General features: G+C 37.7%; 2 protein-coding genes across 3 annotated transcripts in view; one reads left to right on the top strand and one right to left on the bottom strand.

Moving 5' to 3' along the window:
• Nucleotides 1-3,124: 3,124 nt before the first annotated feature.
• LOC121639988 (protein translocase subunit SecA-like) lies at nucleotides 3,125-7,912 on the top strand. Of its 2 annotated transcripts, XM_041985611.1 has the most exons (3): nucleotides 3,125-3,176; nucleotides 3,449-5,958; nucleotides 6,049-7,912. In XM_041985611.1, the coding sequence occupies exons 2-3, from the start codon at nucleotides 3,466-3,468 to the stop codon at nucleotides 6,463-6,465; spliced, it is 2,910 nt and encodes a 969-aa protein (XP_041841545.1). In that variant the 5' UTR covers nucleotides 3,125-3,176; nucleotides 3,449-3,465; the 3' UTR covers nucleotides 6,466-7,912. The 2 variants fall into 2 exon arrangements, with proteins under 2 accessions (XP_041841545.1, XP_041841544.1); XM_041985610.1 differs by having other exon boundaries at nucleotides 3,449-7,912.
• A 724-nt stretch (nucleotides 7,913-8,636) lies between these two features.
• Nucleotides 8,637-26,326, bottom strand: part of ndrg2 (NDRG family member 2) — a 44,987-nt gene continuing 27,297 nt past the window's right edge. The window contains exons 2-16 of the mRNA XM_041985709.1: nucleotides 21,358-21,444; nucleotides 18,423-18,467; nucleotides 17,425-17,530; nucleotides 17,223-17,343; nucleotides 16,609-16,671; nucleotides 16,389-16,449; nucleotides 14,751-14,837; nucleotides 14,407-14,463; nucleotides 14,221-14,324; nucleotides 14,096-14,134; nucleotides 13,958-14,009; nucleotides 13,807-13,854; nucleotides 13,683-13,718; nucleotides 13,378-13,429; nucleotides 8,637-11,616 (exon numbers count right to left, since the gene is read on the bottom strand). Coding sequence (XP_041841643.1) covers nucleotides 11,453-11,616; nucleotides 13,378-13,429; nucleotides 13,683-13,718; nucleotides 13,807-13,854; nucleotides 13,958-14,009; nucleotides 14,096-14,134; nucleotides 14,221-14,324; nucleotides 14,407-14,463; nucleotides 14,751-14,837; nucleotides 16,389-16,449; nucleotides 16,609-16,671; nucleotides 17,223-17,343; nucleotides 17,425-17,530; nucleotides 18,423-18,467; nucleotides 21,358-21,432 — 1,110 coding nt within the window. The 5' untranslated portion in view covers nucleotides 21,433-21,444 and the 3' untranslated portion in view covers nucleotides 8,637-11,452. The remainder of the gene's footprint in view (nucleotides 11,617-13,377; nucleotides 13,430-13,682; nucleotides 13,719-13,806; nucleotides 13,855-13,957; nucleotides 14,010-14,095; nucleotides 14,135-14,220; nucleotides 14,325-14,406; nucleotides 14,464-14,750; nucleotides 14,838-16,388; nucleotides 16,450-16,608; nucleotides 16,672-17,222; nucleotides 17,344-17,424; nucleotides 17,531-18,422; nucleotides 18,468-21,357; nucleotides 21,445-26,326) is intronic.

Genomic DNA, 26,326 nt, shown 5'->3' with positions numbered 1-26,326 from the left:
TTGAAATGTAGAGGATGATTCAAGAAATGTACCAAAATGACTGAGAAAAACTGTATTAAATCATCTGGGCCACTACTTTGTTATATTCCATTTGATTTTATTTGCTATTAAATATTTAATTAATATATTAAATATTAATAAGTTCCTGACTGAAGATGTAAATGTTATCTACTGAATTATGAATAAATCACTTGTCACATGTTCAGAACACAAATATGAACAGCTAAGTCCAAAATGACCTTTAACAAGATAGATAAATATATACTGTAGATCAGTGGTAGGAGCTCTGGCATAAACACTGGCAAACAGCCCGATAATCCTTATGTGTGTACCAGGCTTAAGACAACTCTGGATAATTCACTAGGAAGTGATCATGTGTGTATTATCATTGCTCAGTGTTTTTTAAGTAGATGCTTTGTGACCAATTAAATTAAAATCACAAGGCTTTAGGAAAAAGAAAAAAAAGGCCTGTGCAAAACACACAATGACCAAGAAGTGCTAAAAATGTATAAAGAAAAGCTGACATTATGTTTAATTCTGCTCATCAGGAGACCAAATTTTAGGCTTCATTGTCTACCTACAGTGGTACTGTACTGTTAACAAGCTGTAGGATTTTCAAGAAAAGAAAAGCAAAACCAAACTGAAACAGCTGATTCTTGTCGGGGATTTCCGCAGGAAACAAAGTTTGCCATGATGCGGCACAATGTTTGCAAACAACCACGGCTGTGTCAAAATATCAAACATCAAAAGAAACGAAAGTAAGGGATGGCTGAGGACTTTATAATGACACAGGCTGCAATGTGTTGCACTTCAGTTAAAGGTTTGATTCTTAGTTTTTTTGTAGCCTAATTATTTTACTGTAACCTGCAACGTATATATTTCTCACATTTAAGTCAGCAATCTAGCAACAGATATTAAATATTCAAGTGATATGGGAAGAATGCTACAAGCTCTAATATATAGTACATGAGTCATTGTTTTTAATTGTTCTTATTAATAAAATATTAGGTTAATAAATAATAATTATAATAGTAATAATAATAATAATTTAGAATGTATTTCACATGTGCTACAGACCTAGAAATAAAAATAAAAAACAAAACAACAAAAACAAATAAAACACAAAACAAAAGTTAAATAAATTTAAAATGAATTAAAAAGGAGATTTAAAGATGATCTATGTAACATTCCAATTTCATTTCTGCATTCGTGACTTGTTTGGCTCAGAGAAATTTATTCTGGAGCTGTTGTTACCCAGCAGCATCTCAAGGTGGAGAAACTTCACTTCACAACTTTTTTCATCCAGGACGCCGTGTGACGTTACAGCTGAGTTGGCTTTACACATCGCGTCACATGCCAGCAATCGGATATAAACACAGCAGCCATTTTGGACGTGCACTGTGTCAAAGAAATGCAATAAGATTTGTCAGAGGAAAAGAGAAAAGGAAAGAGACAGAGCAAAAAATAAAGCCAGAATCAAGATGAGACTGTCTTTTACTGGCTGGAGAAAGCTCACAGTGCAGGTAGGATGCAAGATAGATGCCAAATTAGCCATCAATAGGGGCATGTCACTGAGAAAATCTACCAAAGTACCTCTGTAAACCAGACCTATACGAAAGTACTCTAAAAATCAAAGGTTCTGCTAAAAGAAAAGTCCTAAGTCCTTTCTTCAAATCAAATTATTTTTATTTATAAAGCACTTTTCCTGCCAAAGTCAACACAAAGTGCTTTACATGGTAAAAATATTTTTAAAGTAAAAACAAGCCTCCACACACCAAAGTAACATAACAATTAAAAACAAACAAGCAAAAAAAGAACACATTCGTTATTATCTCTCTCACCCCAGTCACACAGACATTCACACACATGCATAAACAGAGCAGTTAACCCCCCCGTTCCACACAAACTTACACAAACATTTCTTTAATCTCTCTGTGGATTGTGGAGCCCAAAGGGTGTCTGTGAGGGCATCTCATAGACGCAGGGAAAAAACACACATGCCCTGTGGTACTCAGCTTTGTCCAAGGAGTAAAGATGAGGTTTAAGTGAGAGGAGCGGGGCAGAGCAAATTGGAGTTTTGGGGATGAGTAGTTCCTTGAGGTATAGAAGGCTTCCATTTAGCCACTTGTGGGATTTAAAAGTGAGGTGTGGGTCCAAATTTTTTTACCAAGGTAGGAAACAGGGGGTATTATGACCTTATGGTGTCCTGTAACAGATGCTTTCAGTATATAAATTATTGGGTCATTTTTTACAGGCCGTTTGGTCCCGATGACAGCATGTCAGACCAGTCTATGCTGGGTGTTGAGCTTTGCCAGGCAGCACTATCATCGATTCTATTACCTTTACTGGCAAAGTCTAAAGATAAAACCAAGGGATGAAGGGTTTCCAAACTGGTCTACATAGGAAAGCATCTTTACTTTTTGCAGATGATGTGGTCTTGTTGGGCTTATAAAGTGAAGATCCAGTTGAGGTGGATCAGGCTTTTACTCAGAATGACTTCCAGATGGTGTCCAGTTGCAGAAAAAGGCCTTGAAGCAAACCCAGGACTCAATGGAGAATTTATATCTCTCATTTGGTTTGGGAACGCCTCAGTTTCCCCCCTAGAAGCAACAGAGGAGCTGGTTTGGGAGGGCATGATCTGGATTCTCTGCTCAGACTGCTAAATAATTGGACTCAGACCTTAAAAAGCAATAGAAAATTCTTCTATTATTAGAATATGTTGTAAAATAATTTAGAAATGAAGAAGTATGGATTTAAAATACTTCATGACCTTTTTGACAGCTGCTTATATTAAACTAGATAAAGCCTACAAAGGTGTTTGTTCTATTATTAGAAACAGGAGTAGGTAATAAAATATGTTTACATTAATAACGTTATCATTTTAAGAGATTGACAGAAGAATAAAATAAAAAAAAAATGCAGTACAGACTAGAACTGACATTAGATGGTTACCTAACATGTTTGATTGGCCCTTACATACAGTAAATAACTCCATTTATAATAAGTTAATATCGAAAGAAAGGAAAATCCCTTCAGGCGGTGCACAGGTACAGCTGGTGAAAGAGAAACTAAAACAAATGTTATATGAAAGGGAAAGGCACAGCGCAGGGGTGGCAGATGATCTCAGATATGGTAAAGGCATGCAACGTCTTTTACTTTTCTCATCCTCACATCAGGTAAGATGCACAATTTATGTAATATAAAAATAAGAAATAGGAAGCAACAAATGAAAACCTTTTTTGTTTTGTTTTGGAATTTTAATTTATTTTTGATTTTATTTTATTTTGATTGATTGATTAAATAAAAAAAAATAAATGCTGCTTGTTTTCTTAGATTTCAGTGCTGTAGCTAATTCTCATTCCCATTTCTAATATAGAGTTTTTTAAACGTGTAAAATTTCTTTCAAATGAACAATCCTAAAACCATTTTCCACTTGTTTTTTAACCAGTGACAGTTTTCTGCAAAATGGATGACTCAAACCCAAATCCTGGAGTCAAGCACATATTCAGATTTACATATTTACATACTTCTCTCAGGTTATTGTCTCCAAATGATGTGAAAAAGCTTCTCCAGAAGCTTCAAGCACTGGTTACAAATATCAAGTGGAGCCCAGAGGACGTGTCAGACTTGTTTGATGCTCTTTTGATCCGATTTGAATTGACGTCAACAAATGACAGATCCCATCTAATCAACTGGCTCATGCAAACGTTGCACTGCATTGAAGTAAACTTTATTACTTCCAGCTGGAGATCAAAATCAAGACAGACACTTCTTGAGCTGGTCCAAGACAAGACTGTAACAGATGAAGAGCTCAAGAATCACTTATCAAAAGATGAACAAAAGACACTGGACGAGATTATTCAGGAAATCCGACATGAAAAGTTAAACCAAGTTGATGAAAAGCTTTTAGATGATATAAAAGATATTGTGTCATCGGTTCATAAAAAGCTGACTGTACACAAGGATGGATCAAAGAAGAGTGAACTGAAACTAATCTTGCAGACGATCTGTGATGCAGTGGAAAAAACAGCCAAATACAGACCACGACTGACTCAGATGGTGAGCTGGTGTCTCATGGCTCTTTCCACAACGGGGCGGTTACTTCAGGTTGGCACAGGAGAAGGGAAGTCATGCATTGTGGCAATGTTTGCAGCATTCCGAGCTATGAAAGGAGAAAAAGTAGATATCATGTCGAGCTCACCAGTTCTAGCAGAGAGGGATTTGGATGACTGGAAAGAATTTTATAAGTTATTGAATATCAGCGTGGACTGCAACATCAACAAACTAGATGATGACTTAAAAAAGTGCTACCAGTGTCAAGTTGTTTATGGTACCGTGGAAGAGTTTGCTGGAGACTGGCTTAGACACCACTTCCAAAGGATGGGCATCCTGGGAAATAGGACGTACCAGTGTGCTATAGTGGATGAGGTGGATTCCTTGATGTTAGATAAAGGTCATCATGTTGTGTACATAAGCAGTGACATGCCTGCTTTGCAGCATCTCAACCCACTGCTGGCATTCATATGGGCCACAGTTAATCAGTACAGTAAGATCAACAGACAGACAACTGTAGGACGAAAATACCCATTTCATCAAGTTGTATCTAAACAGATTAAAGATGAAGGTATCGATGAGTTTTCAGTTCTTCAGATAGCAGAGGAAGCTGGTGTACTGGCCAAAGGATCAGTTAGGGAAATAAGAAGGAACCCAAGTCTTTTAATGGAAAAAATAGCAAACGTTCCTGCAGACAAGCTGGTTGAGTTCTTCAAAACAGTTGAGAGAAAATTCCCATCCTGCCACTTTGCTCTGCACTGCAAAAGCACAGATGGAGAAATAAAAGAACTGCACAAAAAACCACAAGGAGGAAATGAGCAGAGACAAGTATCCCTGCTGTTGGTCAACGGAGGTTTCTGCCAGTACATGTACACCGACAAAAACAGTGTGCTGAGAGCTGCAGAAGAAGAAATAAGAGGGGCTCTGCATTTTACACCATGCCAACTGAAGGACTCTGAAAGTAGCTGCTTCATCCCAGGATTCCTCTCAGATTTGGTTGAATCTAAACTAAAGGTTTGGATTGAAAATGCATTCCATGCACAAACCATGCAAATGGATCATGAATATGTCCTGGAGAGACATGGAATAGTTCCTGTGGATTACAGCTGCACAGGGGTTGTTGAAAACTTCATGCAGTGGACAGATGGTCTGCACCAGTTTCTGGAAATGAAACATGGGTTTAAGCTGAGTGTTATGACAGCCATCACCAACTACATGTCCAGTGTTGGCTTGCTTCAGAAGTATGGAAGTCAGATCTACGGCATGTCTGGAACTCTTGGTCAACAAGCAGAGACCGAAACTTTGCAGAAAATCTATGAGGGAATCACAACCTGTCAGATACCTTCTTTCAAACGTAGAAAGCTGTTTGAGGTTGAAGGAATGATTGTGGAGAATGAAAATAAATGGATTGAGAAAATCTGTGATGTTGTTGTTGAACAAACCAAACCAGCACCATATAGGGGTCAACGAGCTGTGCTGATCATCTGTGAGACAATCAAATGGGCAAAAACTGTCCACAGAGCTCTGGGAGATAAGGTCCCACACAAAAAGCTTTATATAAATAACAACATGGACAACAAAGCAATCTTTTCCAAGCATCTTGAAGCAGGAGACATCATCATAGCCACAAACCTGGCAGGTCGTGGAACAGACCTTCAGATTTCTGACTCGGTAAAGAAAGCTGGAGGTTTGTTCGTTGTGCAGACCTTCCTACCCAGGAACGCTCGTGTGGAGGCTCAGGCCTTTGGTCGCGCTGCTAGACAAGGTTCTCCTGGGTCTGCTCAGCTCATTGTTTGTTCCAGGCATCTGTCAGAGCTACATCAACTGCTGGTTTTAACAAGGAGACTTCAGTCTTTATTGGAAGATGTTACAGATGTCAGTTCATCTTTTCATAGTCTGTTCATGATGCACTTGAGGCTGTACCAGAAAGGCTACAGTGATGAGCACAAAGAGGTGTCTTCGATGCTGCCACTTATTTTGACTGAAAAGTCAGATTCAGCTATAATGATGGTGAAAACATTAAGAGATGACTCGGTGGCCAAAGAACTATCTACATACTTGGAGTGTATCCAAAATATAAAGAAGAAGGAGGAGCTCTTTGGTCTGTATTTGCAAATACTCAATGATCTGTACAAAGACTGCAGCAACAAGCCAGCAGAATCATATGTGGCTGCACTCAATGAATTTTGGGGAATGTGGCTCCTCACCAAATTTAACAAAGATTCCATCAGTCTACTAAAAATCAGGCTGAAAGACGACCTGAACAAAGCCATGCAAAAACTCAAGAAGGGAGAATCCCCCTTATCAAACCTGCACCACTACACTGCTTTGGGAAATGAGCTACGAAAAAAGGGAAAGCTTTCAGAGAGCATCACCATGTACACCAAAGCAATAAAAGAAGACCACTGTTAGGCTGCAGTTGCATACTACAACCGAGCTTTTGCAACATTAACCCAGCAAAACAGGCATCAGGATCCTGACTGCCTCAATCGAGCTCTGGAGGATTTGCAAAATGCCCTCAAGTCTGTTCAGCTCTACCTCGAACAGCTTGACATCACTTACAGAAACGTCACACAGCAAACGAATGGTTTGACAAGGTTTGACAAACATGTCATGGCCAGACACACAGTTCTGGTGTCTTTCAAAGCAAACATTTTTGAAGCTATACAAAGAACACAGAAGGCCATAGACAGAGGCGGATATGTAAAAGTGGAGGAACTATTAGTCTATTTCCTTGTCTCACTGGAGCATTTTCTGCCAGTGGCGGTCCTCTCAATGGAATCAGTGAGTGATATTTTGTCCAGAGACCCTTTGATAAGCTGCCAACTCATTAGCCACCCGTCCTTTGATGTGTTCATTGAAATCATGAGTCTCAAAGCTATGGGCCTGACTCATATCTACGTGTTAGATACCTCGTTCTCTCTGGCTGGTGTGTTTTCAAGAATAGCCAGGATTGTGCGTTAAGGTTTGAATTATGTGCCAGTTTAGCAAGAAATTGTGCAAGTAGAGTTAATATTCAGCAGTTTTCAAGTTTTTTTTTACACTTAAGGTCATTTTTAATGCAGCTTTTGAAGTAGTTTTTATTTTTTTAAATAAAACATGTAATCTTAAGTAGACTTAACCATTTATATCATCTGTTATAAAAATATTTATTACAATTACTCAGTTGAAATACTAATGTTACAGGACAAACAGCATTTTCTTTTTGTTCACATTTTTTTATTTGGTATGAGCACACACACAGACACGGACACTGTGTCCGATTTTAATACATTAAAAACTAGAGCTTCCATTTTTATTCATATGTAAACACAACTGTTTAAGTCATGCATACATGTTTATTACATTTTTATTGTATATCATGATGATATTTACAGTGCATTGTATATGTGATAAGGTAAAAAAGGAGAAAGTTACACAATGACAATACAATTTTAATTTTGTATTGAAATAAAGTTTACTGTAATTTTTAAAAAGTGTCTGAACATGATTAAGATTTCATAATTATATAACTCATTAAAATAATACAATTCATATAATCCTTTGTTGAAATGTTCTGACTAAATATATTTATATCTCAATGGAATAAGATTTTGTGAAATAAAATGTGCATTTGTTGTCATGAGACTGCTGGTTATTGACTACTGAGTTTTAATATATATGTGACTTAAATGTTTGCTGTAATAAAATTGTAGAACTGTGACCCACAACTCAACAATACCTTAATAAATAAATACTATAATAACTATTTTTATGGGCTGATCTTTAGAGCCAAAGCATCACACTCATAACAGATGACATAAAGGCTGTTGATTGGCTAAATGTTCATATATTTAGTGCCAAGGGTTGTAAATAAAAATAAATCCTCCTTGCACAATGCTTTACACAGTCTGTATCAACTCACCTTCTTCCCAGAATGCATCATGCTGCCATGTCTCTCCAAGGTAAGAGATGCATGTGAACCAAGTTATGCACATAATGTAAGACAAGGCTACCACTTCAGTTGCCAGTCTCTGGACAGTTTGCAATCACACAGCCCTCAATGCAGCAAACTATGATGTGTCATGGGTTCTTATTCAATACTGTTGAAATTAGTACAAACTTTTAAAGTAATTTGAGCCACAGTAGCTCTTTTATTTGAATAGGCGACACAGGGTGGTCTCTAGATACATATATAAACTTTAGCCTTCCATGAGCTTGTCCCTTGTTCACCGGTTTTTCTTCTTGAACCACTTCTGAAAGATCTGGACCTCTGAGGAGGACCAGCCCTCAAGATCTTCAGCTGTGGAGATGCCAGGAACCAGATGTCTTGCCATCACTTTGTGGTTGTTGGTTACTGGAAGTCATTTCATTGTACCTGTGTCCTGCACTTGTACAATGACAAATAAAGAATCTTGAATCTTGTTGTCGAAGTTCTTTACACTTTATTATTTATTTGTGTTTCCTGAACACCGACTATTAAGACAGCTAGATGCAAATGTAATGAAATAGTAAATGTTTTATGTTTCATCTAATCACATATCTCTAAAAATCCAGACACGAGGAAAGCAAATATCACAGAAGAAAGACAGGAGACACAAGAATCCGCTCAATCATTTATTAATATTTAAGTTTGCTTGACTTTTTTTAGGATGTCCATTGTGTTACACAGAGAAATTAGCCACACAAGTAAATCTGATTTTTATTCTCTTAGCATTTCATCTTTTTATTGGTAATTATATTACTATTCTCCCTTATAAGCGCTAATGCTAAAAAAGTTACACAAGAACTATCACACGGTTAACTAACTTGTGAGCACATTGGGACAGTAAACTAACACTTCACATAGATTTTAAAAAAGAAATGAAAAAACTAAAATAAAATAAAAACCTCAAGACTGTATAAGGGAAAAGAAAAAAGTAATCAAAGTAAAAATTAAGAGAAAAAAAAAAGACAAAATGGACAAGCGTTTACAATCACACCACCCTGTTCAACTCTCCAGAAAGAAGTACCACTCTGTTTTCCTTATTAACTATTATCACGGTTCTACATGTTCTTTATTTGGTAGACCTTCCCATGCCTGACTGTTTTTATTTCAACCAAACATTCTAGAAATCTAATGTGCCTGAAAAAGGAAAAGCATCCTGATTTGATGTCACAATGTTTTGTTTTCAGCAGCAAACTTATCGACCATTACCGACTCAAAACGTGGCCGTGCATCGCTTTGGCAGCTCGGAGGGGAGGGAACTTAAAACAGACTGCTGCCGCCATCGCCTCAATCTACAAGCTCCAATCCCAGGCACTCTGCTGACTTTCTTCTCACGCTCAGCAAAATCATCATCACTCAGTCTTACTAAAAAAAAGTTTGGGGAAAGGAGCACTGCATAGCATGTGCAAGAAACAGGCAACCTCCAGCTAATTTATTTAAATGATGCGCTCTTTATATTTTAAAAAAAAAACAACTAAAAAAAGTTGGATCAGAACACACTTATAAATGCACATGCTTGGATCCAAATATGGGTTCCTTTACAAATAGAGTTTAATGGCTACGTCACAGGGCAGTGGTAAGCTTTGTGTTAAAATCTTAACAATTCAGAGGAAGGTTAGTTTTACTAAGTCTTTATTTAGCTTCTGATGGCAGAATTTGGACCAAGAAAATAAAAAAAAACACCTACTGTTTGATGATTTTTGGCTACAACCATTTGGTTTAAAGTTCGAACATTCGTTCACATCTGCAGGCATTTCTGTACCTTGAGTGTGGTGGCAGTGAAGGGGCTGGTTCATTGTCATTGATTAGTCACAGGGGGTTTTGTTGGTCTCAACAATTATTACTACGCTATCCTTGTGGACCCTGTCCTTCCTCCCTCTTTGCTGCTTTGTTAATTGTGTTTACTGGATAAAAGCGCTCCCATTCACCCCCCATTTACCTCCTCATTCACACAACGATCACATTCAAACGCATTTGTCCCGACCTCACTGCACGAATAAAGCTGCTTCTTGGTGGAGAGGACTGTGTGTTCATTTCACCTCAGAGCGCACATAAACATAAAAGTATGCTGGCTGGGTTTGTTAGGAGGTGTTTATGCTTGGGCAAGGCTAAGAAACTACAACCCAGACGATGAACACAGTGATCCCTTCTGGCCCGGTCTAGCACTAAAAGTGCGATATCCAGACCAGCTAGAGAGGAGCACACAGGTCTGGATATCACAACACGTGGTGCAAGACAACCAGTGATATTGGAAGCACTTTATAATGCGCGACTAATGTTAATAATAGTGTGCCGGCTAGCTAAAACACATAAAAACCTCCTCTAAACTTTACCATTTCCGACCTTCGGAGCATCATTTTCCACTCACACATACACAAATTCATACAACGCGTAAGCAGAATATGAAAGTAAAACATTATCCAGTCAGTGTTCACATGGGCTGACACCAGGCATGCAATTTCCAAACAGTCCAGAAGGAGAAAAAAAATCCCCAAAAAACAGAGTTTCCTGCCTTAAAAAAAAAAAAGAAACACTAACTTATAGACTGGGGGCAAATGGAAGACATAAACAACCTGGCAACATCAAAGAGGAAGTAATCACTATAATGGCTCTCATTGGCTGTTACCACACGACGGCTCAACCAATCAGTAGCTTCAGCCCCTTGTTGAGACAGGTTACAAATTACAAAATAAAAATCCGACAAAAAAAAAAGAAAAGAAAAGAAAAGAAAAAGCTAAATTAAAAAAGTAGAAGACACACATCGTTGTAAGTATCGCTGCTATAGTATGATTTTTTTTTTTTATCTATGTAATTATTAAAGTCGTTATGTAATAAAGAGAAAAGTGTTACAGTTTTTTTTTTTTTTTCTATTAGAGTATCATCATCATTAGCTTCAATATCATCATCATCAACAAGAACATTTCAGAATTATTACTATTGGTTAACAGGAGGTGTGCGGCTTCTATATGCCACTCTGAATCTAGATTAAAGGGTTCAAATGGCTGACAGAGGCTCCAACAGAAGGAGGGAGGGAGGACTGTTATTGTTCTTCACCTCCTTTCTTTGTTGTATTTATTCTTGTCGTGCTTTTTAAAACCTGTGCTTTGCTGTAGAACAACCCGGTATACTTTTGTTTTCAGCTGGGGATGTAAAGAGAAGGACTGGACTTGCATGAGATGCAAACTTGTGGAGGTCAGCTCTATCTTCCACCAAAATCACTCCCATTTGTTTCCCTCCCTCCCTCCCTCTTACTGCATCTATTTCTATTCGGCTGTTGTGGGGAATGATGGGAGTCGTGTTGTGGCAAATAAGAAAGCCGTTCGTCATGCTCCTGCATTAATGTCGAGCTTCGCCTTTCCCTTTCTTTTGCTATCCCCTTCCTCTCTTTCCCACTCTCTCTCACTCTCTTTCTCTCTCTCTATTTTGTTTGCTTCAGCAGGACACCTCCATCGTTTGGGAGGGGCTGGGAGGCATCTGGCCGCCCTGCGAGCCCTGGGACAGGGTGCGGGAGCGAGAGCGGGAGCCATCCATGGAGTAGGAGGAGGAGAGGGAGGTGGTGCGGGAGCGAGACAGGCGGGTCATGCAAGAGGAAGCCACTGAGGAGGAAGAGAGACACAGACGAGAGCAAAAAGATTACATCAGATAAAATGATGGAAACAGCAAAGAATAGGGATGTCACAATTACTTGATTTCAGTTAAATGCTGTATTAAAACATTCCATAAAACTCTGTGTCTGAAACATATCAGCAGGTCATAATAACTCACACACGGAACAAAAACAAAGCTGTAAAACATTTGTGTTTGTTACTTCCTCTGCTGCTTTGTTTTCAGTCTGTGGTGAAAAACTTCAAACATAATGGACTTGGTGTGACGTTGCCACGATTTTTCATCAGTGTGAAATGGTCTGTAGAAAATTTTGTATTTCATTTGAGATATTTTAACTTGTTTCTTTATTCAGTTTCTCTGTTCCAGTATTATTCAGGTTTCAAATGACAGCTAACCTGCTAACAGGCAGCTGTAAGTCAAAAGCTAAATGCTCCTCCCTGGGTTTCAAAATTTCCTGCTCAGATTCAAAAGACATGTTTGAAAACACGTTTCCTATCAAATTTACAGAAAATAACCCTCTGAAAGTCCAGGTAGATGTCCCATAGTCTTCCCCATCTGCTTTCTCTGAGAGATACACAGAGTTAATACTTAATATTTATTCATTATTTACAGAGACGAGGGGATTTCTTCTTTTTTGGTTGGGAGTTTTTGTTTACTTCACTTTGTTCCTTTATTATGCTGGCATGAAAAAGTAGACATTTAAAGGAGTGTTCATGTGATTTAATACAGTGGTTCCCAACCTGGGGTCTGGTAACCCTAACCCAAAAAGCACAGGGGGTCCCTGAGGGTTTGAACATTCAGAGCCATTCTGATTAAAATCCACATATTGTCCCTATTTTAGGAAAAAAAGTAAGGCTCTGTCATGTTAATTTAACTTTGGCTTTATCAAAGGACAGGACTCAGTCAGAATACATTAATTCTGGTGAGAATCTCACTTTTTAAAAAGCATAAAACCAAGCATGTTTTTTACTTGGGGCAGGGGGTCCATGGCTTTTTAGCATTTGCATGAAGGACGTTCTCAAGAGAGATAGGTTGGGAACCACTGATTTAATACATTTGTAGAGATGTGAAACTAATGAATGCATAAATTCTGGATATTCTGATCATAATTATTTCTCTGACAATTACTGTACCAAGGAAATAAACAATTGTGACATCCCTGTTAAAGAACAGCAGTTTAATACATCTCTTAGAAATTTCAGCATTTCAAGCACACTTTTATTTGTTAATTGGCTAGATATCTCATATCACAGGCCAGAATATAATCTTTGTCTTCCAAGAGGCTCAAAAGCAATACAAACAGTGTTGGAACGATTTCGATGCTTGACTGGGTTTTCCCTGCTCATTTTAAAACATGAAGTATACAAAAGCAATACTGTGTCATTTTTTGTTTCAATTTCTATGTTTTTTTTTTTTTTGTTTTGTTTTGTTTTTGTTTTTCTTTCTTTATTTTCCAATAAGAATCAGAAAAAAATAGCTAACAAGGCATCTTAGTGTCATTTTAGATTAAAATAATTGTGTAAAATGGCTAAACATTCATTATTTTACAACACAATAATCTCAGTACAATAAGATTGACTCCATGTTGCATTTGTTTTTGTTTTTTTTAATAATGCACAAAATTGATCTATATTCCTAACTTGATCCATCTTTAGTCACCAAGATGGATTAAAATGAACATCAGTAAGAACCTGCATTAAAGCCTTGTGTCAGTGGTAAACAGAAACTCATGAATCATCATGTCAACTTACTGTATCCCATGCCCTGGATGAAATACTTGAAAGCCTCTGTCAGTTTAGCAGGCTGCAGATAAAACACAGCATCATGTCATTTGCTATTAAAGCAACAACCTATTCTTACCTGAACTAAATCATGGTGCACACTGGTGAACCCCAGAGGCAGCCAGTATTTTTTTTATTCATACCCAGACTACAGTCAAACTACATTGGGACTTAAAGAAAATGTCAGTCAGACTGTAATTAAATCATCTGGTGTTCATCATCCATCTTTATTACCAGTATTATGTGATATTTCAGTGACTTCCTGGTGTTGTTACCTGAGTGAGCTGAGGAAGACCGCCAGCATCAGCCATCTGTGACGAGACAGAAGACGAAGTGAGTCGAAGTGAAAGAACAGACAGTGCGAAACAGAGATGAAACAAAAACAGACATCATGTCCACCTTGAGGAATGAAGTTGTTGTTGGGTCCAGTTTGCTGTTGCACTCCACCTGGTGGTCACAGAGAGAGAGAGAGCACAATAAACCTCTGACCTGATGTGTAAAATAAATCAAAATGTCTAATAAAAATCATTAAAATACAAACAAAACTTACAGCAGCTTCCTCGTATGGGGCTTGATCACCCACCACCAACATCACTGGACACCTGAGGAGGACACGTTGCAAGTCAGTTGAGCAGCATTTAAAGATTTTATACGTTTAGTTATTTATTTTTTTTAAGGGTATAGTTACTTGAAAGTGTAGCTGCGATCAAGGTTCAAATCTCTGCGGCTGTGGGGACAAACAGATGATATTGGTTGCGGTTCAGTGGGGAGTATGTTTATGTTTCTGTACTCGTGTCCACAGGAGGGTTTCACCTGTTGTAAGTCTTCCAAAAGAGTTCTATGTTGACCAGATTTGAAGCTTTAGAGATGCGCTCTCTGTGACACTGCACTAAGTCTGTGTTTGATGACAGCTCCTCCTACAAAAGGGATTTAAAGCTCATTAGCAAGCTTAAAAAATTAACTAGAACTATTTTTCTTTTATCCAACATCATGTTGTACCTGGCTGAAAAGATGAGCCAGGATCTGCTCTGCAAGGGAGGAAGTCACAGAGCTGAGCTACAGTGGGAGACAAAAACAGAGATTAATTACACTATATTAAATGAGGAGCAGTGTAACTTAATATATAATAAACATTCACATAATCAATAGCACTGAAGGACACAAACCATGCATGAAGTTGCCTAATTTCATTTCCACAGCTAAAGTGAAATTGATGAAGAACTCCCATTAGGACTAATTGGATTAAAATACCAGGTTTCTGCACACATGACAGCACATTCCTGGCTCAAAAGAAAGACAGCAGCAAGTAAAGAAAGTTAAAAGACGATGCAGACATGCTGTACCTTCTGAGCAGCCCAGTCTATCCAGCCTCGAGCGTTGGTGTCAATGTTGACCAGAACCAGACCCTCCACTGAATCTGGATTTGCAAGCTGAAGACGTGATGTGTTAAAAAAGAAATGTGTCACATCCAGTTTTTTCACAATCAAACCGAAGAAGAAGTATTTAACATGTGAAAAACTTCAATGACAAACTATCCCTCATTTCTGGATTAAAGCTTTGTAAAGATGCTTAATTCTAATTATACAAACCCCAATTTTTAAAGGTTTTGCAGTTTAATCATAACAGACAAGCAGAAAGAAATATGTTGTCTTCACTGACTAACATATTTGTTTTTAGAGAAAAAAAAACTGATTTAAACATTTGGAGCAAGCATTATAACTTAGAACCTCACACTTGGCATTTTATTTGATGACAGGTAAGGGTGTCAGCATTGGGTATAAAAGAAACATCCATCATTGAATTAAACTTTTCATCTTGGATTAGTTTTTGCTCATCACTTTTAGTGCCAATTTGATCAAAGAATCATTAAAATGTGAAAACAGAATTATAAATTCTCAATCCAAGACTAAGAAGGCAGCTACATAAAATCATATTGTGAAAATATTTAGTGAGTCTGGAGGATAGCTCAGTGTGTAAAGATCAGCATAGAGATCCCTGTTGAATGGCATCACATTAAATCTCTGCAAGAGAACTGACTGTGCCACCATGATCAGTATAACCACGTGGGCTCAGGACTACACACTTCATCCAGAAAGGCAACCAAAGGCTGCATTAAACGATCTGGAAGCCATGTTTCAACTATGTGCAGACATGACGCATGACACCGAGTCTCTGGACACAAACTCATCTCAGTGGACACATATTCTGCTGTCAGATGAGTCCACATTTTAGCTGTTTATAAGGAAATATATATTATATATTATAAGGAAAAAAAAAAACAAAACAAAGAGCTGCAAAGTTAGCATCTGTAGTACATATCATGAGTGGCTTGCATTTTGGAGATGCAAATGCAACCATAAAGAAGACATATTTACCCAGTAGTGTCTAGCATTTTCATGCATTTCAATCCCAACTTCATTGTTTTAGTCTTCAAATGTCAATCTTTGTTCATACAGTATTTTCTACATGCAGAGAAGACGATCGGTGAATATGCTGAAAATAATTTACACTTGTTTGTTAGATAGTGATTCAAAATAATTAAGAATTACAGATTCAAGTTTATGCTGAATTTGAGAAAACTTTCTGTAAATGGGGTTTGCAATAAAATAGATACTGTTTTACTATTGTAATAATTACATTATCTGCAAGTTAATGCAGGATGTAACTCATTGGATGTATGCCAACTAAACAGTGTCAATTGTCTACTTTCTATAATTAACAGAAAACATTCCAGAAAGGACAAACAAGAATACAATAAAGCACTGCTAAATATTTTGGTCTCTTGAGCTGCCAATCAAAAGATAAAAGATTTCATTAATGTGATTCTCTTTTTATGAATTTGCATTCTTGCAACCAGGACTCGCTACCATATTCTGAAGTTGCTTAACTATTAAAACAACATCAAATATTGACAGCTGTTATTTTATGTTAAAAACATGCAGACAAACATGTGACAGCTTCTAACAAAAGATGATGCTCACTGTGAACTTGGAGAGGATGTACGCTCCTGCTCCCACACCCACTCCAATCACAGTACGGAAGCTGGCAGAGGGAGACAAGTTAAAACACGCATGTACACTTTTGCATGTAAACACGCTAACTGAACCTTTCCTTTTATTTAAAGCTTTACTGATATTCTGTGTGGGTTTTCAGCAGCAAAAACATGTTTGGGTTAAGTGAAATTAAATACAGTTAACTCACTTGAAAAACTGCAGCACAGCAGGGATCATCTCCGCTATGGTGTCCATGGAGGGATACTGGTAACTACAATAACAAAGAAAAACCAGTGAAGCGCCTTGACGTGAAAATGATGAAAATATTATGTATGGGTGGGAAAGTCTTCTGACCTGAGAGCTCCTCAAACTATTTGCAGTAACTAGGCTGGCGGATTTTCAGATTGATTTCAGTCAGCACCTATGCTGGCTGGTGATTTATTTTTTTTTATCCAGTAGGATTTAAAATGAGACCAAAAAGAAAACGAGTCGCAGAGGAGATACCGTGACAATGCATGTAATAAAATCCTCCTGAGCCACTAAAATAATCGCACAAGGAAGAGAGGTAATGAAGAACTGAGGGGAAGGAGGGGGTCCGTGGAGTGGAAAAAAGAAAAAATGAAGGTTTTGTTTAAACCTCTGACGAGGGCGCATTAAACAGCAGGCGGGGGTTAGATGTGAGAGATGGGACTGTTGAGTATGTAAAGGGGATTAATTTTAAGCCTGCACAGAAGATTGTTTCCATTTCAGAGAAATTTACTTAGAAGTAAGGCACGGTTAATGCAGGACGTCCTGCCTGTCCACATAAAGAGAACGTCATACCCCATGGGGTAGGCGGCAGCCCCCTCCTCTTGTCCTGGGGCATCAATATGAATCAGGGTGAAGTTCTTGACAATCTCCTGCATCTCCTCAAACTTGAACAGAGTAGAGAAGCAGCTCTTACCTACAGAGATGGTGAGGAAGAGTTAAGAGCAAATCAGAGACTGTGAAAAATAAAGAAAGTGGGATAGAGGAGGCTACTCACTGTCCAGACCCACGTCGTGGAAGGTGAGGATGGGGGGCCTGCGGGTGGTCCGTGTGCCGTGGAGAGTCACATGGAGAACGCCATGCGGGGTCTCAACGCTGTGCTCCTGGAGGAGAAAACACAAATCAAGCTTGACGTTTTCTTTCTAAATCTTTCATTTATTTATTACATAAATATTTCAGTTTTTTGTTGTACTTGTGTTTTTTTTTATTTAATTCAAAATAATTTATTTAATATTTTTTTAAACTACTTGTTTGACCTATATGTTTTATCTATTTATTTTTTTTACTTAAGCCATATTTCCTTATATTTTTTAAAATGTATTTGTTCTACTTGTGTTTTATATTCAAGTATTTATTTATTTAATTCAGATTTATTTATTTACTTAATTATCTATTAATTTATATATTTACTTACTATCTGACCATGTTTGAGAAAACAAAAAATGCCAACAAGTTCTAGAGTGATCTAAAACATGCGAGGAGGTGGAGGCGAGTAATTGTTTCGTCAGCTTTGAGTCCTCTACTGTCTTTCCAGGAACTGCTGTAGATTTCTTCCTGTAAGCCACTTCTTGAAGGACATATCTTTCAGAAACTGGAATCAGGTTTAGAAGTTGATTTTCAATTAACCTGCAATCAAACAAAGTCCAACTAGCTCTTCTCTAATTACAGCTGCCCAAACCATTATACCTCCTCTACCATGCTCTGGGCTGACTAAAAGACATGGCCTGGCCTGTGTAGATCTAGCAGGAGTTTCATTCATCTACTTCAACAACAGTCTCAGAATATAGCACCACTGGATGATGATGATGAGTTCCTCTCTGAATGACTGAGTTGCATCCTTTCTTCATTGAGGTGCTTCTTTACAAACATTTTTTTACATTTACTTGTCAGGTTCTCTTACCTCAAGAGTTGATCAATTTGAAAAGTCTTTTTAAATTAATTTCATGATATTTTTGTTTACTTAAATCTATTCAGTGGCCTGTGATGCAGTCTTACTTGTCCTTGATCCAGGAGTATCCTCGCAGCCAGTTCAGCAACATCCTGTAGGAACAGGGGAGTTGTTATTGGAAAGAAAAAAAAAAAACAACTGTTCCTCCAAACACCCAAACAATCAAAAAAAGGAGTTTTTCTCTTCAGACACAAAAGCAAAGGACTAAGCCTGCTACCCGGAAGATTATTTATTAGGAAGTAGAAGAGAAATAACACAGAACTCAATTTTTATAAAAAAAAAAAAAAAAAAAAAAAAGAGTAAATAAATAATATTCTGTTTGGTTTTAATCGGCTTCTTACAGAATGTGACTCAAATCTAGCAAACATTTGTGCATACAGTTAGAGGAGAAAGGGTTAGGGATAGAAATTCTTGAACAACGACCCAATTTTCATGCCACCACATTGAAATAAGACGTAATGTGCAGATTTTCAGGTTTAATTCAAGGGGTTGAAGTTAAACAAAAACATCCTCTATAGCAGGAGTGCCCAAGTTCGGTCCTCGAGATCTACCATCCTGCAACTTTTAGATGCAACCCTTCTCCAACTCTCTTGAATCAGATGTCATTTGCATGTCATTCAGCTCTGCAGAGGTCTGGTAACGAGCCAGTCATTTGATTCGGGTGTGTTGGAGAAGGGTTGCATCAAAAAGTTGCAGGATGGTAGATCTCGAGGACCGGACTTGGGCACCCCTGCTCTATAGCATTTAGGAACTGCAACCGTTTCTATGCAAAGTCCCTCATTTCAGGGGTTCAAAAGCATTTGGACAATTAACATTACTGTAAATACAATGTTTATTTTCAATACTGCAGCTGTTTGCTGTTGTTGCTTGTTGTTTTGTCACTCCTAACATTTCTACAATCTCTCTAAAGTAGTTGTTCTCTAACTTTCTGAGCCACAACCACTTAGATAATTTATGTCGGTGTTCACCACCCTCACCCCCACACGATGACTTGGTGAATAATGGTATGATATATGAGATGAGTCATCCTGTATCACAAATGTAATGCTGGAAAACCGTCAGAATCTTCCTAATAAAGAAAGATAAAATGTTGTTTTGTGGTTCAACGCTCTGACAAGGCACCTACATGCCCAAAATTTATTTCTTTCAGAGATAATGGCAAATTTCGATTTGTAATATGGCATGTGTACTAACTTTGTTGTTCATTTTTTTACACATCAAACATAAAGGTGCTAACTGCAAATATTTATCTCTTCAATAATGGTTTAATTTTGACAGCCATGGTGAAAATCCCAAATTAATTTTTATAAATGTAGACTATATAATTTTACAATTATTTGGCAGCCCCCTGAAAGCATCTCATGACCCCAGTTTACATTAACAGCTTCCAAATGCAAAAGCCACACCTGGAATCAACTCCAGACCTTTTACCTGCTTGATTAATGATGGTTGCATGGGGAAATAGCTTTAGAGTTAACTGTCCAGTTACTTGTGGTCTCTTTAAAAAAGGCATCTACGTATCAGAACATTAAATCTTTCCTCCAATTTGGATGTGAATACTATATAACCAAAGCTGAGAATCTGCGCTTTAAGCCCATATTGATAAGAAAACTGTATCTTGAATTTGTTTTGGCCAACATAAAATAACACAACTTGTGTCAATGTCAAAATATATATGGATCTGACTGTATTTGGGTTCCAATTGGGTTTTAAATGGCTGAAAAATAGGAAAACACAAAGAACGGTCCAAATGAACCATAATAGTCCTATGTGGACTGCCCAAATTGGTTTACTTACTCTATGAAGTGGGCCCCAGAGAATTTGTTCATTCACTATCAGTGAATTACCAATATCCTATTTGTGTGATTCACCTGGGACCAATATGGAACCTGTTGGCAAATTCCACACCAGACACATTTTTTCAGCCCTTTTATAAACTATATGGACCCCAGTATTGTAAAATGTTTCCTTGGAATCAAACTTGGCTTTTTCCACCATTTTGTATTCATCTATAAAAGAGAAAATCCTCAGCTTTTTTTTTTTGTGTGGAAGTAAATCATTGCATCCTAACTGATACCCATGGCAGCATTGTGAAGCATTACGTGGAGGAAGTTTGGCAGCGGGTTATAAGTGGGTCGCTCATTCAAGACTTTGGAATCATTTCATTCCGGCTAATGAATTGCTGACATGAAAAGCTCTTAGATAATTAGCGGTTTTGGAAGTTGTAGTGGAGGTGGGTGGAGAAAATGGGGGTCCTGAAGGTCTTGACTTTACACAGACTGAATGTAAGCGTCAATCTAAAGAGCTTAATTTGTTAAGATGAAAGGAAGTCTGGAAGTTATAATGTCAAAATATTTATTACAGGTTCTGTTTATTCCCATTCATTGCATACTTAATTAGAGTATGCCTTTTTACTTCTTTAGACTTTATAATCTTGCTTATGTTTGAGGCTGCAATTCCCTCTTTGCCCACCAGGTGCCAGCAGCTTGAAACAAGCAGCTCTGCTCTGCAGCGCTGCATCTGCACGGCAACACAGCCACAGCAGCGCAGAGGATCTGCTCTCACTCCCTCTGGGCTTTGACGTCAACCTGGTAGACATGAGCCAGCGCTGCAGCTGTGCACAAACACACACACTCAGGCTCACATTCGCAAACACACTGAGTTTCACATATGTGCTACGACCACGTCACATGTAGGATTTTCTCAGACTCCAAAGAGCAAACACTCGTGCATTCATGCGCACATGCACAGTCAGGACACATGGAAACACACATTAACCAGCTCTTGTTTTTCCCTCTTGGGACACACACACACACACACACATACAGGCTGCAATATACTCATAGTTAATATATGCTTTGTATGTTTCATTGTGTTTGGATGACACTGAAACAGTATATATGAGTTTTTGCACATGTAGCCTATATGGAAATAAGAGTGTGTGGAGAATGTTTTATATGTATGTGTGAAACCATCTCTGACCTTGGCAGGATCAGCCTGACCCGTGAGTAAAGGCTTGTCCTCTGTAATGGCGATTTCCTGCATTTCTGTCGTCATGATGCCACCTCCTGTAGATAAAAGACACAATGAATACATTTTATTTTCCCTCTCAGCTGACACAAATACTCTGCTGAGTACACTGCGATATGAGCACTCAAACAAACACTGTGGGCTACACACAAATTTGTGCACATATTCAGCGAGTGATTAAATACTGATGTTGTCCTTGGAGACCTTTTTTGGGCTGTGGGACCTTATGGAGGTTAATTAGTTTAGTGCTGGCAAAGAATAGCATAAAAGTATTTTTGGGAAGAAGAAAACAATTAAACTAAATAAATAAAGATGAACAAATGTATTTTTAAAAGCAAGTAATAGATTCATTACACATATGAAGCTAACAGTTCTGAGGTTAGGCTATATGAAATGACTAGCTAGCTAAGCAGCTAAGTGTACTAAAAAGACGGGAGATACTTGGCACCCTAAGTTAATATCAAAATTGAGTGTAATTTTTAGCACAAATTAAGCTAAATTGCATTGATTCAGTTAGATTGATTACACTGGCTAGGGTAGCAGTAAGCATGAATTATGCTGTCTATGCTATCAGTTAGCATGATTGTAACCTATCAGTATGAATCAAACTGGCTAATCTGTTAGTGTAGCTAGCATAATCAAGTTATCGGCTATAATGTTTATGCTGGCTAAGCTAATGTGAACCACTGTTAGCTAAAGCCTTATAAATGAGCATTCCTCCCTGTTGTTAAAATATAATCAGTTGGACATCAAAAACAGAACTAAATACACAAATAAAGAGGTTAAAACAATATCCAAGATAGCCATGGGCAAATAGCATTTAGGCTTTGGCTGTATCATTAGAAGTAAAGGTAAATCAGGCAGCTGCCATTTGTTTTCAGTGACTCTCAATCAGATTTCAGTCTCCATATTTAAAATGTCCACATTTAATATTTTAATGTGTTTTTAGAATTTTCTTAAGAGTAAAGTAAAATGTAATATTTAAAAGTAAATATTAAAAATAAACAAGGACTCTCTGTTACTGCGTCTATCTGATATCATTATACTCAATCTGACATTTAAATCTGAAATATGGGACCTTTTGACGTCACTTTTTGTGTATGTGAGTGTGTGCACCCATGCATAAAATGCTCTCATAAACCGATGACTGTATTCTATCTGCAGGATTGGCATTACATCAGAGGGGGGTAGTTATTGTATGTGTATGTCCGCTTGAGTGCATGTTTCTGTGCACGTGTGCACTCATTAGAAAATGAACAGCTGCCCTACGGGGATGCTGTGTGTCTCAAACGGAAATGATTAGTCACCAAAGAACCCCAACACATAAATGCAAACACTCACTGCTTCTATTGTTCACCATCAATCTCTACTGCCCCCTCTTTGCATTAATCTTTTTAATAGTCTTGCACATACAGAGTTTGTACTGTATCTGTATCTGTCTATATGGTAGTTTTGCTGGGTTTTAGAGTTAACTAAAAGGCATTCAGCTGAGAAATCTTCTGCCAGCTCTCCTTATTTGTTTTTTTCTTTTACTTGAAACTGTCGTCTTTGTAAGTGCTGCGATTTGTCTTCTTCAGGGTTTTCCTTTCAGAGAAAATTACATCTGTATGCTATGCTGTTGGTGCCGAAAGCAGAGCAGAGACATAATAATGAGAGCGAAAAGAACAAGAAAAAAAGAAAAAAAAAACCCAAAAAACAAAAAGTAATCATCTAGTGGTAGGAATCCAGCAGGGGTGGGAATCCATAGTATTTATTAGTATTTATTAGTAAACCCACTAGTATTTCAAGTATCATATATCCTAAACCAGGCATAGTAACACTTTCCTTGGTCACATGATCCATACAGTCCAGTCAAGTATGCTCACTTACGCAACATGCAATACTATATGGATGACCCATTTATGCATTTGGCACTATTTCAGTCTGCACATTCCAAGTTAAGCTTGAACTCTTTGCTGCAACATCCCCACCAGCGTAAAAAATGCAGTACATCATGAATTTAAGGTCTTTTACATGATACATTAAAATCACAAAAAGAAATATAGTCAATCTCAATGAACAGGAAAGAAACTGAGTGTTTAGGTATTTCATCTGAAGAATGAACATATTTGCTAGCTTATTTATTAGTTGGATTTCTTGGTGCTTATATACACGATATTAATCTTTCTCTTCAAATGACTAAAGTTGAGTATGTCACTAGGAATCAGTTACACAAGAGAAGAAACCGATGCTATGTTTTGAACATTTGTTTATGCTAAGTTCATGCAAAATTTTGTGCGTTTTCACAGAAGAGGGTTTTCATTTATAGAGAGGACAACATGACAGTCAAATTATTATAAAAACACTCAGAATATGAGTAGATAAGATAAACCAAAACAAAACCACAGATTGTGTCAGGAGACCAAAACAGTTCAAGGCAGACTTTGTTGTGCACACACACCTTATAATAAATTGCACATCTAGGTCATTTCTTACACACATTGTACAACAGTCATGTAAAAATATAAAGTTAACCTCTGTTAGTTGTATGATTTTATGCAACAGAGCATAATTAATTTAAAAACAGATTTTAAAACATCTGGTCCTTACCAGAGGCTTGTAGTACAACACTGGATTTCCTCCTACTGACTCTATCTCCTATTCGCATTTTGAGTAACTTCAGGTTTTCCATCTTTGACGCTGGTTCACTTTTTACAAAGAATCAACCACCATGGTAACTTAGGCTAAACGGCTAACCTGCTCTTGAGCAGGTTATGTTCTGGGTAAGAGATCAACAAGTATATAAGCACCACCTTCTGACCAATCAGTTCTCTTGGAAAATGGCTTGCCCATTCTTAGAACATCCTGTGGATGTTGATGCAGGGACTGTGAGAGGAGCACATAAGACAGAAAGAGTTTTTAGGGATGAATGCAATCTTTTTTTATGTCCCCGAAAGGTACTGATTTTTACTGGATGGAGTGTGTTACATTTGACAACTCATAGGCTGCAAACAATATCAAATAAAGTCAGCTGATTTTATTCATACAACAGACACAATGTGAAGAAATAAAGCCTTGTCAGTGACTGCGTTTAAGTAATTTTTGCACTTGTTCTTGACTTGTTCCTAAGTCCATTTAGCGCCACTCGAGTTGCATCTGAAATAATGAAATTAGGGCTGCAACTAATGACTATTCTGATAGTTGATTAGTCATCGAGTATTAAATCAACTAGTCGACCAATCGGATGTATCTCATAATTATTAAATGGCTCTTATTTCACTTTCAGCTTTGAAATCCTGCATGACGTGCCTCCTCTTTACATGTTCGAGCATTGCAGACGTACTTCCGTGGTACGCAAGGTCCGCTTTACAAATCTTAAATGTATTTAATTTATTTTATAAGTTTAACGTGAAGTTATTTAAGACTTTTGACGTCCTCTGCTGCCGTTTTGTTCCCTGGTCGGTCGCAATTTTTTTTCCCCTGGCAGACTTTAGTGCGCATGTGCAACTCTCAGCAGAGGTAGGAAAAAAAAAAGATGTCTCACTTTGTAGTTTTTTTTTTTTTATCTTCGCGCATGTGCAACTCTCAGAAATAAGGAAGAAGAGATGTCTCATGGTGTACGTTTTTTTTTTTTTTTCTGACTATAGTCAATGGGTAAATTTGTTGTCGACTATTTTTATTGTCGACTATTGTCAACTAATCATTGCAGCCCTACTCGAAATAACTCAAAAAAAAGGAAGGACACTGAGGAAGCACTCTGCCCGAAACGTGTGTGCCATATTAAAGGGAAATTGTGTGATCAGAGTGCTGTGTGTTTACATAGTCTGGTGAATTAATGTTGTATAATCTCATGAATTTACACATTAACAGAGTTGGCAATTTTCTGCCAGCACTACTTCCTGGCTGTTGCTGTGGCAACAGTTTTGCTTTTGGCCTGGATGATGTGTGCGAATTCTTCATATTTTTTAAGAATAATTGTCTGCTACTCCATGATAAAGTAGGCTGCTCTGCAGGGTTTCTCCATACCTGCAATTGGTCAGATGCTGCAAACACCACCCTTTTTATAAGAGCATGCACTGATCAAGATGGAAAACCCTGGGTTCAATTACTAAGTTGATAACCAGCTTTGTGGTACCGCTTATCGGGACTGCGAATGTCTGGGTAAGTAAAGACATTACATTAATGTCAATCCCACTTTGTAGTACAGGCATCAGACCTTTAAATCAGGTAAATAAAGTCTAGATTTCAGCACTGCATTTCAGGCTCTACAGGCCTCAGTCAAATTGTCCATTAATATTCACCACAGTTACTGTTATTTATCATAACAATTAGCAAAACAAAACAAAACAAAAAAAAAACAAGTATGACTTGTTTAGAAGGGCTATGAGGAGAGAATCTCTTCTCTATGAAACAACATGGCATCACTAGTTAAGAAAAGCTTTGCAAAATTACATCTGAAAAATCCAAAAGACTTCTGGGACAATTTTATTTGGACAGACAAGAAAAAAATCAGTGTGTTTGACCATAATGCACAGGGCCACATTTGGTAGGAAAAAAGAGCATGTCAGCAAAAACATCTCAACTGTGAAGCACGGTGGTGGAGGGCTGGTTATTTGGGTTTGTTTTGCAACCACAGGACTTGGACACATTGCAGTCATGAGTCAACCATGAACTCCTCTGCATATCAAAATATTCTAGAGTCAAACGTGAGGCAATCTGTCTGGAAACTAAAGATAGCCCTAAACTGGGACAATATAACAGGACAAAGATCCTGACCATACCATCAAATCTAAAACCAAATGGCAAAAAAGCAAGGAACCAAATTGTTGCAATGACCCACATGAAGTTGTAACAGGACCTTAACGAGAACTGACAGTAAATAAATGCAGCAAACCTCAATAAACGGAACCAATGTTAAGAAAGAGTGAACTGAAATTCTTTC

Source organism: Melanotaenia boesemani, chromosome 5 (assembly GCF_017639745.1).
Source record: "Melanotaenia boesemani isolate fMelBoe1 chromosome 5, fMelBoe1.pri, whole genome shotgun sequence".
In the NCBI taxonomy this organism is placed as follows: Eukaryota; Metazoa; Chordata; class Actinopteri; order Atheriniformes; family Melanotaeniidae; genus Melanotaenia; species Melanotaenia boesemani.
The sequence above is the reverse complement of the archived record's forward strand: the minus strand, read 5'-3'. Positions and strand labels throughout refer to the sequence as shown.